The 20,692-nt window shown below is 50.3% G+C and overlaps 1 protein-coding gene across 1 annotated transcript in view; it reads right to left on the bottom strand.

Moving 5' to 3' along the window:
* The window catches only part of CACNA1B (calcium voltage-gated channel subunit alpha1 B), a 298,701-nt gene that overhangs the window by 72,874 nt on the left and 205,135 nt on the right, over positions 1–20,692 (bottom strand). Inside the window, exons 20-22 of the mRNA XM_066201321.1 lie at positions 6,063–6,881; positions 4,710–4,936; positions 2,901–3,021 (exon numbers count right to left, since the gene is read on the bottom strand). Coding sequence (XP_066057418.1) covers positions 2,901–3,021; positions 4,710–4,936; positions 6,063–6,881 — 1,167 coding nt within the window. The remainder of the gene's footprint in view (positions 1–2,900; positions 3,022–4,709; positions 4,937–6,062; positions 6,882–20,692) is intronic.

The raw sequence follows: 20,692 nt of genomic DNA, 5'->3' as shown, positions 1-20,692 counted from the left end.
GTCTCTTCCAATAAATCAATAGGGAGGGGTCACGGGGCTGTGAGGGGAAAAACTGCCACAAACCCAGCAGGAGCAGCACCTTTGGGATTCCTGCTAAAATAATGGGAAGAAAATTTAAAAAACAGGCTTTAGATTCCAGTTTGCAGCAGATCTGTGGTGAGAGTTAAATAAGGGAGTTCAACATCTCTGCACTGCTCTCTACTCCCTCTGCAAGGCAGCAACATCCATTCATCTCCTGATCTCTTTATCTATTTATCTCCCTATCTATTTATTTCTCCATCTATTTATCTCTCTACCCATCTGTCAAAAAAGCACTGAGAGCTTTCAAGCATCCACACTCAATTCTACAAATTATGTTGATGGCACTCCCCCGTCCTTCTCCCTCTGAACTGCCAGGTTAACGCCCTGTGAGTTCAAAACAAGGTTCGAAATCCTTTTAATGTCAACTAATCCCTTTAAAATGTTGAGACTCTCAGCTGAATCTGCCTTTGTGGCTCTGAGTGTTCCTCCCACCAATCTCTCTCTGCCTGCCCTTTACTCCAACTCACACTTTAGAGCACAAATACTTTACAGGAATAGATTTGATTACTTCCACCTAATCTTTTTATTCACAAATTGTGTCCGAGGAAAGCGGTAAATGCTCCCATTTCTAAGCAATCCAAAACTCTTCACAAATTGCAGCTAATAATTCCTTCTGACCACAATTCCCAAATCCTTAACTGCACACAGAGCTCTGCATTTGCACCACGTTTGTCAGCTGAATAAAGGACTTAGGCCGAGAATCAAATTATAGATTTAACTGGCCAACAACTTTGTTATCTGAGAATGTATTTCAGCTCCTCTATCCCATTTTCTCTAAGCAAATGTCTGAACAGTGAGAAATAAAGTCTATTTTTCACATCTACTTACATACTCCTTTTCTTTGGCTTGCTAATGGATTCAGAGTGGAAAAGGGTACAAATACCAGATAAAAAATAACCTGGAGAAAAGTGCTTTTGTGCACCCCTTAACTGTGGTTTTCAGTCTGCCAGGAGAAGATGATCATCTCCGTGCTCAGAAGTGAAAGGCGACATTTCCAATCACATCTGTAGCCATAATTCCTGCATCAAACTCAATTCATCAAGGCAAGAACGAGCCCCTATTTTTAGCTCCTCGTCATTCATAACCAGCCGTGGGATGTGGGAGCATTTGTGAAGCGCCAGTGGGGCTTGAGAAATCACTTCACAGCCCCGTGTGCTCTAACAGGGTGGTGGCACTCGGGAACAAAAAGGGAATTTATTTCTGCTTCCCTGAACTGTTTTCCCCTCTGGCAGCACCCGGGTCATGGATCCCCAGCAGGGCTTGGAAGGGAGATGGCAGCACTGGAGTGGGGAGAAGCTGCTGACCCCAGAAGGAGCTCTCTGGAGGAGTTCCCAGCAGCCACAGCACCTTGGGGGGATGCAGCTGGCTCCGCACCTTGCCCAGAGGAGGGAAAAAACAAGCTGCTGACGTTCATGGGGCTCGGGTTTTGTCTTGTTATTCCCTCTTGGCTTGTTTGGAACATATTTTTTCTCCCAGTGAACTTTGTTCTCCCAATGGTTTTTCAGCACAGCTTTTTTTTTTTTTTTTTTTCTGGGGGTAAGTGTGAGCTGGAGGAAGCTGAAACAACAAAGCAACTGAAAGAACCCCCAGAAGCTGGACTCTGAGGCTCAGAAGGTCCCAGCTGGGATGAGGGGAGAGAAATGAAGCAGCCATAGGAAACAAGGAAATTTTGCTGCTTCTCTGCCCAGTCCAGCCCTCAGCTCAGAGTCCCTGGGCTCAGCACCTCTCACTCCCCACCCAGCCATGCTGCCTTGGTAGAACTTTCCCAGCCCAGTTTTGGTGGTCACTTCAGAGCAAAAAGACCAAATATGAGGGAAATACCATTTCCTGATCCATCCATCCAGACAGAGACCAAACTCCGTAATCCTAATTTGGCTCCCCAGGTCACGGTGCCAAGGCTGCCAGAGCTCCAGGAGCATCTGGACAACCTGGGATGCCCAGGGTGGGATTGTTGGGATGTCTGTGCAGGGCCAGGAGCTGGATCAGTGATCCTGGGGGTCCCTCCCAGCTCAGGAGATTCTGGGATGTTGTTCAGTCTGCCCTGGGTCTGGGGGTGCTTCCACCACAGGGGCTTTTGTGGCTTTTGAAAGCAGAACTCATCCTTCCCTTAAATCCAGCTGCCAATGAAGGGCCTGAGTTCCCCTTTGGTATCTGGGCAGAGAGAAATTCCCAGATGTACAAGTCTACCTGAGCCAGAGAGAAACCTCTGCTCCAAGGGGGTCTCCAGAAGTTCCAGATGCCCTCCCTTTAAACGCTGAAAATGACTCAGAGCCCTTCATGCCACAATAACTCCAACCCCTCTCCCCGTTGGTCCTGCAGCCCACCAGAGGAACAGATTCAGAATTTCCAGGCTTTGAGTCCAAAGCTCCCCAGGAGGCAGCGCTGCCTGAAGGGGAAGAAATGTCCCAATCCCAGCAGATCCCACAGGCTGCACTCCCAGCCTGGGCAAATAAAGAATATCCAGGTTTTTCCAGAGGTTCAAAGTTTGCAGTGATGCAAAGCACTCTGGAATGGGGAAAGAATAGGAATTCCAGCCAAGGTACCTGCAGGAAATTGCTGGTATCCAAATAATCCTCAACCTGTTATTCCTGATAAAATTCCAGCAATACCTGTGCTCCCACTTTTTGGGCTCTTCATCAGCCTAAAGCATTTTCTTTTCCCTGTCCTGGTAATTTATCCCTCCAGGAAAACAGAACAACAGCATCTGGCCCACAGAAATAAGCTTTTATTTCACATCCCAGTGTGTTTTCAGAGACGTAAATCCCACTCCTGTTATTGCTTTGAAGCACCTGGAGCCCATAATTGGAAGAGGAACTTACGGATTTGTGGGGCTGAGGATGAACATGGAACTGTAAGGCAGGATTGGTTTAGGCCCGTTTTTCGTCAAGTCATCGACGTCTTTCTTCTCCTCTGTTTTGCTCTCAAACTCCACGTTGTTCACTGGAAATGGGAATTCAGGGAGAACACAAAGGAGAGGGTTAAAAATGGATCCACTGCCTGGAACAGCTGGAAATGCAAACAGTGCAGCTGGGAGAGCAAACAGCCCTTGGAAGTGCTGATTAAATGGGATGAACAATCACTGGGCCATTATCGCTCCGCTGCTGATGAGCCACGGAGCAGGAGCAGCCAGGAAATGAAACCATGAGCTGATTTATCCCAGAGCTGCCAAACAGGGGCTGGAAAACCCATCCCAAACAGCACAAATTCTCAGGGAGAGGGATCAGCTCGGGAACCTTGAAAGAAAATAAAAAGGAAGTCTGACCAGCCTCGTAATACAGTGTTTTCTCCCATGGAGCAGGAGGACAACTGGCTTTGGAACACATAAAAGAGCAGATTCATGGATGAGGTTTAATAATCTGGGGGCTGAGACTGCTGAACCTCCCAGAAATAGGAAAAGAGACCTGGAAAGGACTTCCTGGACCCCCCAGAGCTGTGCCTGCATTGTGGACCTCGGTTTGGTCAGAGTTCCCCACGTGCAAAGTGTGCAGCTCCATCCTGCAGCAGGTTTTGGGATGTCCTGCTCTCAGATTGTTCCCAACCTCCCTCCCAAAGGTTGGAAGATCTCCAGTTCTCATCCTGACTTCACCTGCAGAGGGTTTATGGGGTAACTTACTGAAGATAATTTCCTATCTATGAACTGAGTAACATTTTATGCTGCAAATTCTCTTCTTAGAGACATATAAAGGGTCTTGCATTAATTCCCAGGACCTAAAGTCCAACAGTCCCACCCTTTGGATTGTGTTCCGTGCAGGGCTGTTATTACTTTTTATTTCATTTTGCAAGAAAATGACATTTCATTGTGTTTGAGTGACATGTTCAATAAACTCCTTATTGGATCTCCAATCAGATCCAGAGGAAATGGCCAGGAAAGGGAGAGGCTGATAAATTGTGATTGACAGGAACTCAGCATTGCAATATAGGAAACTTACCATTGAAGAGCGAAAAAAAAAAGGAGAAAGAAGAAGAAGAAAAAAAGAAAAGATAAATCTTGTGGCTGACAACAGAGTGAAAAAATCACAGAGACCCTGCCGGATGTTGGCCGTGCCTCTTGGAAAGCACAGTCCTGACAGCCTGGACTTTAATGTGGACCTCTTGGATTTCACACTGGGATTCTCCTCAGCTCTCCACACTTCTCCAGGCTGCTCCCACCCTGCCAGGGATCAGCACCAAGGTGGTGGGAACAGGCTGAGGGTGGCTGGGCACGAGGATCTCGGGATGATCTGTAAATCTGTGCTGGTGGACCCAAGGCACAGAGCTCTGGAGAAGGACAGGGAGAGGTGGATCTGCTCCAGCTGTGATGCCGAGGGTTGTAAAAAGCTCTGGAATGTCACAGGATCCCAAAGCAGCAGGATCACAGCTGGATGTTGCTCTCCCTGCTCCTTCACCTTTCCCTTCACCCCACAAAGGGTGTGGCCTGGGTGAGCCCTCTCCAGGGAGTCCCAGGTGTTTCCCAGAGCCACCAGGCATGCAGGAACCGTGGCTGAGTTCCTGTGTGGCAATTACAGATCCTCTCTCACCAAGCTCCCCCTCTGCCTTTCTCAAGGGTAGCAGCGCCCAGGACAGCCCCCATCACTCCTTGGCAACTCCAATTTCCCAGTAATTCCGCAGCAGGACAAGCAGGGACTCACTTGGGATGACAGTGGTCTCCCCTGGAGGGGCAGTGATGGTGACAGGGATGTTCACAGTGGTGGTTTTGTCCAGGGGGGGCTGAATCATCCTCGTCACATTCTTCTGGTTGTCGGCATCCTCGGGCTGCTCGGGCACCTTCTGCAGGTAAGTGCTGGGCAGGGTGTGCACAGGGACACTGCCAGGGCCACTGCCACTGCCACTGGCCTCCAGCTCACACTGGTTCTCCCTAGGAGAGAGCAGGGTTTGTTCAACACGGCCCGGGAAGGGTTCAGAGAACACACCCCTGGTGCTGCACCTCGGGCTGGGTTTGCTTCCTCCACGGAAATCCTTCGAAGGACAACCTCTGACAGCAAAATTTGGAATCTTTTTCTCCCCAATCCCAATATTAGGAGGGGACTGTGGCACTGGACATCCCTGGGGTCACTTTAATGATGCTCCCAAGCCAGTAGCAGTGCCATGAGCCACTCCCCAGAGCAGCTGCTGGATGAATCCTGACACGCTGCTCCCCAACGCTCTCCCCAGGCCTTATTTAAATGTGGTAATTCTTTTTTCCAGCTTGGAGCCGTTCTGGAACTGGCTGTCAGCAGCTAAATGGCTCCTGCCGTCCTCTGCAGCAGCAGCTCTGCTCCAGTGAGGAGGAAAGCAAGCCCGTGCACATGAGCACGCTGAACAGCAGGCAGAGTGTTTGGAAATTCAGCTGAAAGGAAGATAATTTAGACAGGAAAATTATTATCTCAGTGCCACTCACGGCTCTCCACGGTGACATGAACTCTATTCTAAAGAATCCCAGTGCAATTTCTTTTCCATCAGACTAATAAAGCTGAAAAGGCAATCTATCCTTCTTTATTAACTACTCCAAATGCTTCACCAGGGCTGTTTTTCTCACTTGACTTACATAAGAATTAAAGCAAATGGGGGCCATCGTTGCTCTTAATGGAAGAGGCCACGTGCTGGAACAACTGGTGGTGCAGCTGAAGGCTCCCCATTAAAAATGAAAATCAAAGGGCTGTAAGCAAGGCTGGCTGAAATTTAAAAAGATGTCCCTCAGGAGCTTCCTTCAGAAGCCGGGAAATTCTCTGCTCCACTTGGTGTCCTACAGGGTCTGTTGGTGTTTACAGCAAGGATTATTTCCTGCCTTAAACCTGAGCTGTTTTACGAACCAAATTTATCCTTGGGAGCTTCTGTCACTGCTGATTGAGGCAAAACAGAACTGCAGGTCGTGGTGGGAGCTGGTGTGGGGACAGGGACAGCACGGAATGCCACGGGGAGGGTGATAAGGGAATTTCTGGAACACACCTGGGGCTTTGTGACCCCTGAACCGACCCGGGCAGGGTCTGACAGCGCTCACTCACTTGGGCTGGTGATTGCGGTGCTCCTTCTCGCCAGCCTCGCCCTCCTTGTCCCCGCTGTCCTTCTCCACGGACTCGTAGGTGGACAGCGCCCTGTTCCTGAGGCGGTGCCGCCGGTGGGGCTCGTCCCCGTTGTCGCCCTTGGCTCCGGGCTCCCCATCCCTGTTCCCGGAGCGGGATCCGCCGCGGTGCCGGGAGCGGCGCTCGCCGCGGGCGCCGTTGGCGGTGCCGTTGCCCTCCTTGGCCGGCCGGTCGGAGGAGTGCCGGTGGCCGCGGTGCCTGCGGTGCTCCTTCTCGGCCCCTTCCTCCACCGAGCCCCGCCGGTGGTGCCTCTTCCCCCCTTCCTGCCCCCTGTTACGGTCGCTTTTCCCTTCCTTGCTGCCCCCTTCCACCTCCTTGCTGCGGCTGCGGTGCTGCCGGTGCCGCTCCTCCTTGTTGCCGGTTTCGCCGCTCTCGTCCTTGGTCCCGTCTCCCTTCTCCTGCTCCGCCAGCCTCTCCTTGTCCCGGTGCCGGTGGTGCTTCCGCGGCGCCTCAGCCCCGTCAGTGGAGGTGGGTTTGGGGTGCTCCACCACCTCCTGGACGTCCACGGGGCTCAGCTTGGTGATGTTGTTCCTGCCCTCGCCGCGGGGCTCCACCACCAGCGGCCGGTCCAGGTGTGTTTTCATGTCGGGCCTGATGTGCAGGGTGGTGGCGTAGCGGACGCGCTCCTCGGGGTCCAGCTCGTTGTACAGGGCCTCGCAGCTGGCTCGGAAGTTGTGCATCCGGATCTGGCTCGTCCTCTGCTCCCAAACCGACTTGGATTTGGAGGAATTCTGCTGCTTGCTAAGGGCGGGAGAAACGTGAGATAGTCAGCACCTGACTTCGCGCTAATTCCCTAAATACAAGCCAAAAAAAAATAAAAAAAGAGGGAATTTTCAGCTGAGGTGGGGAATTAGAGGGTCGAACCAAAGGAGTAACAGGGATGGAGAGAGAACATGAGCAGGGGAAGCCAGCAGGATCATCCGTGTTAGTTTGCCCACACACTATGAGATCAGCCCTCTGGAAAGGAGTTAATTCTGCATTTCGGAAATGTGGAAGCCTCGGGAATAGTCTGAAGGATTAAAACGTCAGCACACAAAAATCACACACCCCAGCCAGAGCTTTGGAACAGCCCACAAAGCTTCCCAAAATTAGCAGCACTTTTCTCCCCACCTGGAAATATCTGGATGAGGAAATTAGCGGTGAGCAAGAGAAGTTAGATCAGCAGGAGGAGCAGGGAAAATGAAACCTGGCCCTGAGCATCCGAGCCTGCCACCAGCCCCTTCCCCTTCCAGCCAGCCCCAGGAGCTGTTTTCCAGCTGTGCCGCCCTGCTGGCTCATGGAACAAGGTCTAAAACTGCTCTAAACCCACAGCATCCTTCCAGGTGAGCATGGACCAGCCCCCACATCACTGGAGAATGGAAAAGTACAAGTAGGAAAGGAAAACTGTCCTGTGCACCAGGAAAAAAGCCCAGAGAGTCACACACTGATCCATAAAAGATCCTGAGCTGCATGGACCCACAGGATCATCCAGCCCAGCCCCTGTCCCTGCCCAGACCCCCCACCAACCCCACCCTGGGCATCCCTGGCAGCGCTGTCCAAAGGCTCCTGGAGCTCTGGCAGCCTCGGGGCCGTGCCCATTCCCTGGGGAGCCTGGGCAGTGCCCAGCACCCTCTGGGGGAAGAACCTTTCCCTGCTCTGCAGCCTGAGCCTGCCCTGGCCCAGCTCCAGCCCTTCCCTGGCTCCTGGCCCTGTCCCAGAGCAGAGATGGGAGCTGCCCCTCGGGAGGAGCTGCAGCCCCCGGGGAGCTCTGCCCTCAGTCTGCTCCAGCTGGACAATCCCCGTGCCCTCAGCTGCTCCTCATGGGCCCCTCCAGACCCTTCCCCACCTCAGGATCCCAAGCTGATGAGATGGGAACACATGCAGGCACCCGCTCATCTCTGTCACCTCTTGTGACGAGGACACCTCCCCTGGCACGGCCTCAGTGCTTTGATTTTTCAACACAGCACTTGGGGTCTCACCACCACATTCAAAGTGACCGCAAACCCAACCAGGGTTTGGAAGTTGTGAGGGGAAGACTTTTTCTTTCCCTCCTGAAAACTGCAAGCCTAACTCTGCTTTCACTGGTTGCCAGGGCGAGTTCTGGATTTAACCTCGTGGAGGCTCAGCACCCATTTTTCCTAAATGAAACCTTTTCTAGCCAAACCAGGAAAGGCATTTTCCTCCTCCCAGCTTGCTCTGACACCTCCATTCCCCACACCTCAGCCCGAGCTGTGCAGCTGGAGGGAGCAGAGCCCACATGGGAGGCAGACACGACTTCCTTACGCATTTTCTGCGCTCCCCTGGCAGTGGGAAAAAGCAGCTTTTGCGTGTTCTGGTGCTGATTGGGACTGTCTGGCTCTGTCACCGTGCACAGGCCCCGGGGAGGTGACGTCCAGCCACGCTCATGTGGCACAGTGGGAACTGTCAGAAGGGTTTTGTGTAGCTGGGTTCTGCTGGGGAATCGCTTCTTTACCGAGTTGCTGCTGCCTGGAGCTGCCAAAAGAGGCAAAAAACGTACTAAAAGCCTCATGAGAGCACCCAGGCAGATGTGAAGAAACCTCATTTAATCCCCAAATCAGAGCTGATCACCAAAATTAAATATCTACTCCCTGTTGCCAAATTCTGGACTCGTTTTCCAGCAGCTGAGTCCTGCATTTGCACCACGCCAGGAGAACAGGTGATAAAAATCACAGTTCCAAATGTAAATAATACCGGAAGGTCCTGGAGACATGGCTCAGAGCCCTGCTCACCCCAAATCCCACACTCAAGGCAGGACAGGCTCCTCCTGAGGGAGAGCCCCCTCCAAGCTGGCACAAGGATGATCAGCCCCATCACAGTGGGCAGTCACCACTTTCTTTGGTTCAAAATGATGAAAAATTGAAATATTCTCCCTCATCTGCAGATTTCCATGGTTTGAGAAAGAATAGGGAGCACACGGAGCCCCAGACTGCCCAGCCCTGCTGCCCTGCGCCAGGATTTCCCATGGGAAGCCGCAGGGAAAGCTGCGCACAGCTCTGCACCGGCAGCAGAGGTGGGGCTGCCTGGGATGGGCATCCAGGGATGTCCTGCACAGCCTCTGGGGTGGGGGAGTGCCTGGCTGTGCCGCGCTCCAGGTTTTAGCTCTGCTAAACCCAGCTGGGCTACAAATCCCTTCAAACCCAGGGTGAGGGAAAGCTCAGGGGTTTTCTGGGCCTGGCTGGGCTCTCCCTGAATGCTGCCACAAACACCTCTGTTCTTGGGGAATATTCCTCACTCCATCATGAAAGCCCTGGGGTGGGGACCGGCCTCTGTCCTGTGCTTTGGGCAGCACTGAGGTAATCATCAGCTTTAATGATTAATTAGAAAAGTGTCTTGGTGCTGAAACTTTATCTCCAACCACCCCCTGCTCCATCCTGTGCTCCGTAGCCATGGGACAGGAACCAGCAGGGCTGGGACACAAAGCCTCAGTGTCCCTGCACTGACTCCCCAAAGCAAAACTGGGAGAAAATCACCAGGCAGCTCCCAGGGACACAGCCTGTGCTGAACCCATCGCAGCCAAGAGGGAAAAAAAAATCCCCTCAGTCAGGCTGGAGGTGGTGAGGAAGGTTGGGGTGCAGAGCTGATCCTCAGGCCAGCTCTGACACGAGCTGTGCCACTGCAGGAGGGGTTTTGCACTTGTGTTTCAGTGACACCAAGAACACAAATCAGCTTTGAAACGATCTCTGAGCTGTTCCCAGTGCCCATCACTCAGGGCTAAGTGAGAGTTGCTGCCAGGGAACTGCACCCCTGAGGACGTGCAGGAACCAGGCAGTGCACACTCATCAACCCAGCCCGTCCTGCTCAGATCCCTGTGCAGAACACACACTGCCATTCCGAGCTGGAATTTCCCAGCACCTGGAAATGAGCTGCATCCTTAACACTGACACAAGTCACGGAGCTGAGTGCCAAAACCTCCAGCACAAAGCTGGCTCTGGGCACCAACAGCTCCAGAGCAGGAGCTGCAGAGGCAATCCTGCACAGCCATTCCTCTTGCCACAGGGAAAACACTCCAATTTTTTTTTTTTAAGGCAAATTAGGATATTTATGAAGCAGTAAAAACCCCAGCCAGGAAAAGGCAGTGCCTGTGAGCTCAATTGTATCTCCGGAGCAGTGAGGAGCATCCCAAACCCTCCCATCCCAAATCCTGCCATCCCAAACTCTGTCATCCCAAACCCTGCCATCCCAAACTCTGTCATCCCAAATCCTGTCATCCCAAACCCTGCCATCCCAAAAACACCAGTCAGGAGCCAGAGCCAGGGCACAGGGGCTGCTGTGGGAATGGGGGCAAAGCCCCTGAGCAGCGTGGGGACAGCGCTGGGAATTCCAGAGCCAGAGCAGCAGCAGGAAGTGCCAGCTGCTTGTCCAGCTGGATTTATCCAACCCTGGCTCTCTCTGAGTCCCCACAGCCACTGAGCTCGGGGATTTGTGGCAGTTCCTGCTCTCCTGGTGCTCTCTGGGCACGGGGACAGCCTGGGAGCTGATTTATGGCACCCCTTAAAACAAAGCCCAGCTGCCTGCCCGGGAGGAGATGCAGCAACAGGAAGGGTTTAGAGTTGGGAAAACATCAGCGGGGCAAAAATTAATTCCTCTGCTTCCCCCCTCGTTTGCTGCAGCGAATTCTGCCCAAATCGGGGCAGGCACAGCCCAGCTACGGCACGAGCAGAGCAGGACTTGTCTGAGCTGATCAAAAAGAGGATTTGTGATGACAGATATTTACTCCACAAAAGAAAAGAACCCACAAAAACCATAAAGCCAACTGAACCCTGCTCACTGCTGGCTGCTTAAAACCCTGCTGAAGCCATTAAGGGAATTGCCCTGTAAATCACCCCTGACTTGCTGCCATCCTACAAACACTGCTGCTAATTCATTGCTCGACTCCCCATCCCTATTTTCAGGAATATTTGGAACTCTTTGAAGGCTCTGCTCCATCCCCACATCTTCCAGGCTGGGAATGTTGCAGATACCACTGCTGGTACCAGCTCCACTGGTTTTCCTTGGATTAAGACACCAACAAACAACTCCTGCCTGCGGCTGGGAGGAAAACCCTGCAATTCCTGGAGAATCAAATGAAATTAATATTAATGAACCAGTGACTAATATTGGTATAAATAAAAACCGCAACCTCTGTGTGGTTTGTTCAAGCAAGGGGAGTGTATTTTTAGTCAGATTCTAATCTTAGGGTGCTCCTTAATGATTCAAGATTTTGTTCCCATAACCTTTGAAATCACTGCTGCACTTCATGGAAATCCTTAAAATTTTGCTGCAGTAAATAATGAATGAAAGCAGCCTATGGAAAGATAATAATTCAATGTTAAAAATAACCCCAGGTTATGTGGTGGCTGGGAAATTCTGTGTTTCAGATCAAAAGGGATTTGTTGTTAAAATGCAATAAAACCTTTCCACTCAAATCTGATTTTCTGTTCACGAACTCGGGGTTCATAAACTCCACATTTCCATTTTCCACTTGGAAAACACAATGGGACATTTCACTTCGGGGTTGGTGTGCACAAAGCCCAACGTTTTATCTCTCAGAGAGTTGCTAAGACAATTTTCTCTCAGCTGAACTCAGCGCAGGTGTTTAAATAAACCTGTTTTAAATAAAGGTGTCAACTCCAGTGACCCTGGAGTTGGTGCTTGGATGATTCACCACTTTTTTTATCCTCCTGAGCTCCATCTCCTTCCTGAGCTCCCCTGGGAGATGCTCCGAGCATTCCCACGGAGCTGGAGCATCACAGACACCAGAACTAAGGTGCAGAAAACACTTTCTTAAGTGTTATTATCTCTAAGGGGAATAATTATCATGGTTTGAGATAATTTTTCTCCAAAACCATTCTTGAATCCCTCCAAAATCCTTCTTGAATTTGATTTTGGTTTTAGAAATTACAATTTATAGATATTAAAGCACGTTAATTTCCTGTATCATCATATAAAATTTAATATATCGATGTATAAATTTTGTCCACTTTTATATACTTATAAATTGGATATTTTGATATTGCAGCTCCCCTCATCCAGTGCAGCTTTGGGATCTGCAGCCCCCTGCACCCCTCGTTCTGTGCAGCTCTGAAGGGACACAAAGCTCAGCCAAGGCCAAAGCTTCCTGCTGTGAACAGAGCCAGAGTTTTCCTGATTTCTAAAGGAAATACAAGGGGTGCAGGAGCTGCAAACCCCAAAGCTGCACTGGATGAGGGGTGAGGGGGATGCAAACCCCAAAGCTGCACTGGACGAGGGGTGCAGGGGCTGCAAACCCCAGAGCTGCACTGGATGAGGGGTGAGGGAGCTGCAGACCCCAAAGCTGCACTGGATGAGGGGTGCAGGGGCTGCAAACCCCAAAACTGCGCTGGATGAGGGGTGCAGGAGCTGCAGACCCCAAAGCTGCACTGGATGAGGGGTGCAGGAGCTGCAGACCCCAAAGCTGCACTGGATGAGGGGTGAGGGGGATGCAAACCCCAAAGCTGCACTGGACGAGGGGTGAGGGGGCTGCAAACCCCAGAGCTGCACTGGACGAGGGGTGCAGGGGCTGCAAACCCCAAAGCTGCACTGGACGAGGGGTGCAGGAGCTGCAAACCCCAAAGCTGCACTGGATGAGGGGTGCAGGAGCTGCAAACCCCAAAGCTGCACTGGACGAGGGGTGCAGGGGCTGCAAACCCCAAAGCTGCACTGGACGAGGGGTGCAGGGGCTGCAAACCCCAAAGCTGCACTGGATGAGGGGTGAGGGGGATGCAAACCCCAAAACTGCGCTGGATGAGGGGTGCAGGAGCTGCAGACCCCAAAACTGCGCTGGATGAGGGGTGAGGGGGATGCAAACCCCAAAACTGCGCTGGATGAGGGGTGAGGGGGATGCAAACCCCAGAGCTGCAACACCTTGGAATGATTTTGGTGCTGCTGGGAAATGTTGGCTGTTGGCTCCTCGAGGGAGCAGCAGGGAGGTGCCAGATCCGTGCTGGAGTTTGGGTTGACTGCTCTGATCTGGTGAAAGCTCAGCCAGGCCAAAGCTTCCTTGCTCTGAATAGAGCCAAACTTTTCCTGCTTTCTCCTGGAGTTTTCCCTATGAGAAGGATTTCACCCAGACACAACTCAGCACCCTCATGTTGCTCCTCATTTCTCTAATAGGAAGAATTTCCTTGTTGTTTTCAGTACACCCCATCCTAGTCCCAGGAATATAAATCTGGGGGGTTTGCTTTATGCACACCCTGATCCTCAGAAAATGCCAGGAATTATTCCTTCTGTCTGGAGTGATTTTTGCTGTCCTTAGGCACCACATCCCTCTGCAGACCTCAGGCTCTGGTTGGTATTTCAGTTATGGATTGTGATCAAACAATTCCACGCTCAGCAATGAAAAGCAGGGTGACAAAGTTAAAAGCAGAATGAAAAAAAAAAAAAGGAAGTTTAAAGTCTGATTGCTGTGGCTTGATTGAACAAAGAACACACTGGGATTAAATGTGTGCAACCATTAAATTCTCCTAAACCCCAGGCAAATTATGTTTTATTTACATTCTATTTGCTTTAAATTATTTCTTTCCCCTGAAGTGTTGAAGCCCCGCTCTCCAGAAGATGCTCTGGCTAACGGCCCAGACCAAAATCCCACCCTAAACTCCAAACTTGTGATAAAAACCAAGACAAAACATCAGGGAATGAAGACCCAGCCCCTTTTGTGCACTCTGAGGGTGGAGATAAAGAATGCCCTGACAGTGAATACAGAAAACAAGCAATAAAGATCAAAGATAATTTGGCTTTTGGGTTGGCAAATGACAAATTCATCCTGGGAGAAGATTTTGGAGCTTTCGGGAAGGGAAGGGAAGGGAAGGGAAGGGAAGGGAAGGGAAGGGAAGGGAAGGGAAGGGAAGGGAAGGGAAGGGAAGGGAAGGGAAGGGAAGGGAAGGGAAGGGAAGGGAAGGGAAGGGAAGGGAAGAACTGGGCTGGCAAAGGAATGAGTTTTAATCTGGAAAAAAATAATATCAGTGGCAGGTGCAGGAATTCAGCACTTGCATTTTATGGAACAGTTCTTCCCTTTATTTCCCGCTCTAGAAATTGCCTTAGGAACATGGAATTTGTCACGTCCAAGCAAGGACTGGAAGGTCTGGATCCTAATAAAAAGAAACAATAAACAGCAATACAAAGAAAACCTCAAGCTGCTGGTTTGGATTTCATCAGAAATTTAAGGATTCATCTGAAAATTTAATGCCCCACAACTCTTAAAACTGCTGGAAAAATCCAGCACAATTATTCCCTTGGCTGTGTGTCATCACCTATGTACATATGAATTAATTGCCAAATTCAGTGTGTGTTTTAGATAAATCTACTTAAAGAAATAGAGCAGATCTGTATTTAATTCCCTCTGCTCAGTGAATGAAAAATGTATTTTGTCCACGCTGGAATTGTGGAACAGATTTGAGACAGCAACAAAGGCTGGAATTGCCACAAGAAAATTACTCCACTTGAGATTATTTTAAATTTTTTTTTAAGAAAATGTCTCCTGTATTTTGCCTGTAACTTCTTACTATTTAGAAATTTCTAGATTTTTTCTTTAGAATTTTTTTTTTTCTTAATAATCAAAGGACACAGGGAAAACTCCAGCCCTCCATATCTCAATAGATTTTGGGATAAATTTTGTTCTTCCAGAGCAAATGACCATGGCTGGATCCTGGTTCTCACTGATATTAAAGGCACTGATTGAGCAAGGAAGGGGATTAAAGGCACAGGGATTTTTGCAACTTTTGAAGCCCTTCTTGATCAGTAAATTACTGTTCAATTTCCCCCTGTGCCCAGAAATTAGCCCATTTATCAGAGTAATTACAGCAGAACAGAGTCCCACAGAGGGACCCTGAGCTTATCCCAACATTCCCCAGGGAATGGGAACCCACAGCTCCTGCCTGGCCCTAAGAGGGCTTGGTCCAGTTTTGTGATTTGAATTTAAAATTTAAAAAAAAAAAAGATAAAATAAACCCCATTTCTAACCACGACATTTACACTCTGCACCCTGATGCTCTGGAGTGGTTGTAATTTTATATATTTCACATTCTTATGCGGTTCAGTCATTTATTGAATCTTTTTTCTTTTTTTTTTTTTTTTTCCTGGGGAGTTTCTGGAGGTTTTGGGGGAAATGCTCCTGAATACTCACTAAGGAAAAAAAAGCACATTCAGCTCATCCATCTCTGCACCTTTCTGCATTCAAAACTCCCAGCAGCCAGGAAATACATTGGAAGAAATGATCCAAAAGATGACTAAATCTAATTTATTCCCCTAATTTTCCCCGTGAGCCGTCAGAGCTGGGCACAGACATGTCACACCTACTTTGGGCAGTCACAACAGCTCAGTCTTGGTCACAGCAGTTGAACTCATACAAAAAGCACTGACATATTTAAAATCCCAACTTGTCCAAGATCCAGCCAGTGCACAAGGAGCCCCAAAACACCCAGGGAAATATCAGGGAGGAAAAGCTGCTGGAAAAGCTGCTGGAAAAGCTCCTTGGGCTTCACAGTACCTTGGTCCCTGCTGTGGGGCCAGGCCAAACCCCCAGGCTGGAATTGCACTTACTTGAGTCTCCAAAAGCATTAAAGAAGAAAGACAAGGTCACACAGTTAAAGGATAACCCAAAGGACACTGACGGGGGTGGGACAGGAGCTGATGAGGAGGTTTGGCGTTAGTCAGCAGCAGTGATGATGTTTTTACCAACCTGCTCGGTGTCAAAGCACACCCTGACTCACAGCACAACCAGCAGGATTGGATTGGGAGGAAGCACATGGAGTGAGAAGAGTTTTCCACTGTGTTTGCTCAACTCCAGCTCCAGAGGAGGTCCCAAGTGCCTCATTTGGACAAAATCTGTCATTTTAAGCTCCAGCTTGAGTGGCTCAGAGAGCAAGGACATAACCAGGTTTTCATGAGTTTTCCAATTTAGTCTCACTTGGACCCCGTTTCCAGAATCCTTTTGAAGTCCTCCTCCAGTTTTCCCTCCAAGAGGGCTCTCCTGGTTCTCCCACTGAACCCAGAGTGCAAACACTGGTGGAACATCACAGCCAACAGCCCAGCACAGAATAAACACAGAGAACAGAAAGAAACACAACCGAGAACAAGACAAACCATCAAACAAGGGGAGACAGGAGAAGAGAGAATAGTTCAGGAGAAATGATGGAAAGGAATTAAGGGGGAAAATGGAGGAGGGAAGAGGGGGAAAAGTCACAATCAATGTATGAAACACAAGAGTTGCTCACAAATCACAAGCATCAAATGACAATGACACCTTCCAGTCCTTCCTCTGGATGTTGGTCTGGAGGCTTTCCACAATGATGGGAATGAGTTTTGGGGGGGAAAAACAAACACAGGGAGAGGGAAGGCACCAGGAGGAGGGGGAGGTTTATAGAGCTCTAAATGAGAAATCCATTGAGTGAATATCGTAACAGAGAGCAACTCACGGTGAATTTACGCTGGAGACTGACGAGCTGCGAGATACAGTACCTCGAGTTTGCTTTACAAAACTGCACATGCAAAAAAACAAAACAAACAAAGAAAACAAAAAGTGAGAAAAGAAAAAGCCAAAAAAAAAAAAAAAACCAAAAAGGAAAAAAAATAAAGAAAAATAAAAAACCAAACCAAAGGAGCAGAGAAACCATAGGAGACATCGGGAGGAGACTCGTACAGGCTGTGTCCGACAGGGGAGGAGACCGGGCAAGCTCCGGGGTTGTGGAAGGCACGGGCACAGCACCCTCTGGAGAACAGGGCCACAACCAGAGAGTGCTGAACGGAACCAAAAGGGAGCCAAAAGGAGAAGGTGACCAAAAGGCACACGATGATCTCGGGGCTCCACGTCTCCCCGGTGCTGACACCACCAAAGGCCTGCAGGAGCCACCTCAGGGGAGGCCTGGTGGGGCCATGTGGGCATCGCGCTGCAAATCCTCCTTCCCAAGGGGAGCAGGATGCTAATTCCTGCTCTTGGCACCAGGAGCAAGCTCCAGCACGGAGCAAGGGCTGGAGAGAGGGCTCCAAAATCCACCTGAGCTCCAGCAGCTGGTGCCAGGCAAGTTCTCCTCAGTCCCTGCCTCAGCTGGGCTCTTTGGAGGCACCCACCTCTGTCCTCGCACAGGGACTGGGATGGGCCGGCCTCAGACTGCCCAAAAATGGGTCACGGGGCCTGAAAACCTCAGCTCTGCTGCAGCCTCAGCGGGGCAGGGCCCGGCGTGAAAGGAGCTTCCTGCAGCTCGAGGGATTTTGTAGATTCTCCTCCATCTCCTCCACACCATTTATGGGGGGGGTTTCTAAGTATGGAAGTCACTGAATCACACAGAAAAGGCAGGGAATCCACAGGAAACCAGGATTCTAAATGTCCTGATCGATCCTGGCTTGAGGCATTCATTTTTTCCTAGCTCGAAATGATCATTTTTATCACTCTGCATTCCAAAAACCCTCCCCAAGACTGAAAATAAAATCCCTTCACCTCCTGATTTGCCTTTTCAGTTACAGCATTTTTCCTCCTGCTTTCACGAGCGTTTAAATCTGTTAACAATCAATTCTAGCCAACCAGAAGGCCCAGTTAAAATCTAATGTTCTTTGGGTATCACAGAGGTAGTTTTAAATCTACATTTATTAAAATTAATGGATGTTCTAAACAGAAACGTTGGCTCCGGTAACGCATACTACACAAAATCCAGAGGTTCAGAAACCTGGAGTGAATATGAGAAAAATTATGGAAGGCATCATAAAAGTTTTGCTTGAAGCAAATAATCTGCTGAGCAGCCAGGTGAAGTATTTTACCTAAACCTCAGGATTTCTGTACTTGTCTGGTGCCAAATGAAATGGGAGCAGAGGCAGAGGGGGGCGGCATGTCCTGCCTGCTGGCCAAGGAAATGATTATTGCCAGGCTGCTCAAGCTGAGGACCTTTTGCTCTTTGGCAGCAAAGTCCTGCAGGGAACAAGCCCCTGAGTGCAGGAATTCCTCAGGCATGGCCAAGGAATTCCTTTGGGAAAACTCGGGATGGAGGAGAATGCACGGGGCTGCCCTGATTCACCCGGGAGTCTGCACCAGGGCCGTGCACTACGTGTGGAGATTTGGGGTTTCATTGCTGAAATCGGATGGACATCCCTCAGTGGGAGGCTGGCATGAGCCCCTGTGTGTGTCCCTGCCTCGCTTGGTGCTGGGCAGGCTGGAGGCCACGCTCTATCCTTGTCACCTGTGCAGGGAATGTGACACAAGTCCTGCAGCACGCCGGGGTCACTGCTCTGCTCCCGGGGCTGGATCCACCTGTTTGAAACCACGGATTTGCCTGGAGCCAGCACAGCCTCCTTTTCCAGGGCAGCATGACAGCAGCAGTTGATTTTCACCCGATGTTACTTACCAGGAACGAGGGACAGAGCCCAGAGAGTGGCTTTGGGTGCGGCTGAGTGACACCGACGGTGAGGACAGAAAGGAAAATGGGAGGAATCAGAACGTCACACACACTGACACGCTCCAGGGGAGGAGGAGAGGGAAGAAATCACAACCAGCAAGAGAAAAAGAACACCTCTTCTAATCTACACCCCCCAGCACAGCACAGGGCACGGGCTGGGTGTTCAGGCAGCTTCTTGCTGGGTGCTGTTGGGTGCCCGCAGCCCAACAGAGACGTGGAAATCGGCCACGGCACGCCCGAGACAGAAGGAAGACATGGAACCTCCGAGATGGAAAACCTGGAGAAACAGAGCAGTTCCCCCCTCCCTGCGTCCCCCAGACCTGTACAAAAGGGCCAGAGGAGTCAGCGCCAAGTGACTGAGGTGCCACCTGTGGTGGCTTTTCTGCCTTGCACTGTCCCCCTGTGGGACTGCAATTACTGCACCAATTCTGTGAACAGCCCCGTGTGGGACCAGCAGGAAGCAGTCCTGGAGACAGAAGGAGCTCTTTGGAGGCTGGGAAGTTGTCCTGGGAAGCACAAATAACTCTGGAGCAGCAGTGGGTAATGTGACAAACTGTGCTTAGGTCTGGTGCCCACGTCCAGGAGCTTTCTCTGCCACTGCCCACAACGTTTCATCCACCACCCAAGTTCTCCTCCCACCCAAAACTCACACCTCACACCTGTGATTAAATGATTTCCTTGGATCTGGCTGCAACTGTAATCCATTACCTCATGCAATTAAAAAAACCCCCAAACCTCGTAAATCACAGAGTGCAAAAAGTTCCTCTAAGTGTGGCTGACTGCCTGGCAGGCTCCTACAAATTTTGGGATGCTGAAAAATGGATGTTTTGAGGTTTTTCCCGAGAAGAGGTGAGGAGAGCACCCTGGGGAACGCTGTGGGTGCCAGCTGAGCCCCAGGTGGTGCAGGGTGTGCTCGTGGCAGCCCCTTTTGTACGGGCCATTGGTGCAGCTCTGGCTGGGACAGGAAAGGCAGAGGGGAATTTGGGCATCAGGCCAGGCAAAACCAGGAAAAAAAACCCGTGTTTGCTTTGGGGTCTTTGTGTGACCCACAGGGATGAGCCTGAGGGCTCTTCCTTCCACTGGAAGTGGCACCAAGAAGTGCTTTGGACATCCAGTGCCTTGGAATTGTCCCCTCGTCCCCCGTCCTGGCTGCCAAGGAAGCTGCACCAATGGTTTGCCCTAAAGACCCCTGGCTCTGTGAAGTCCCTCAGGTGCAGCGGCTGAGCAGGGCAAACGACACAGAGGGGCTGAACAAACCCAGAACTCACCTCCAGAAACAACAAAGCAAGGAAAATGCTAAACAGAAAACAAACAAAAAAAAAATCACAAAAAAAAAAAAGAAAGAAGAATGAAACAATGGGCTCGAATCAAACACATCTCCTGTTTTCAGGCAAACATTGCAAACAGTGACAGAACCAACGCACCACCCTCGCTTTTCATCCTAAATAAATCCTTCAGGGTAGAGTTCACCAGGTGAAAAACCAGCTGTGGTCAGACAAATCTGCTCAGGTGAATCCCTTTGGTGGAGCAGAGAAACACTGGGAGCTGGATGAAGCAGGAGCTCCAAACCAACGCACCAGCCTTGCTTTCCATCCACAGAAACCACAAAATAAATCCTTCAGGGTAGAGTTCACCAGGTGAAAAACCCATTGTGGTCAGACAAATCTGCTTGGGTGAATCTCTTTGCTGGAGCAGAGAAATGCTGGGAGCTGGATGAAGCAGGAGCTCCAAACCAACGCACCAGCCTCGCTTTCCATCCTAAGAAGCCACTAAATAAAAAAGACCCTTTCACCAGGTGAAAAAGGGAGCTGTGGTCAGACAAATCTGTTCAGGTGAATCCCTTTTCGAAGGAGGGAGATTTCTGGGAGCTCCAGACCAAGTGCAGGATGCTGTGAGGCAGATGGAAGATAAACAATCCCTCCCCAGCACTGCAGGGATGAGCTGGTATTAAAGGAGGTCCCCGGGGTCCATCAATCACAAACCAATTCCCAGCATCCAGTTCCAGGTGGGAAGGTGAAGGTGCCTCTTCAGAGCCTCTGAGCAGGCTGGAACACTGGATAACAACCTTCCTTATGCTTAGGAAATGATGTTTAGTAACCAACACAATAAATGGAGCTCAGAGCAGAGCAGCAGGGACAAGGGGACAATTCCAAGGCACTGGATGTGCAAATATTA

This window comes from Chamaea fasciata, unplaced genomic scaffold (genome assembly GCF_029207755.1).
Source record: "Chamaea fasciata isolate MVZ Bird 193981 ecotype frontalis unplaced genomic scaffold, bChaFas1.0.hap1 SCAF_20, whole genome shotgun sequence".
Taxonomy (NCBI): domain Eukaryota; kingdom Metazoa; phylum Chordata; class Aves; order Passeriformes; family Sylviidae; genus Chamaea; species Chamaea fasciata.
This window is presented reverse-complemented; position numbering and strand designations above follow the sequence as displayed.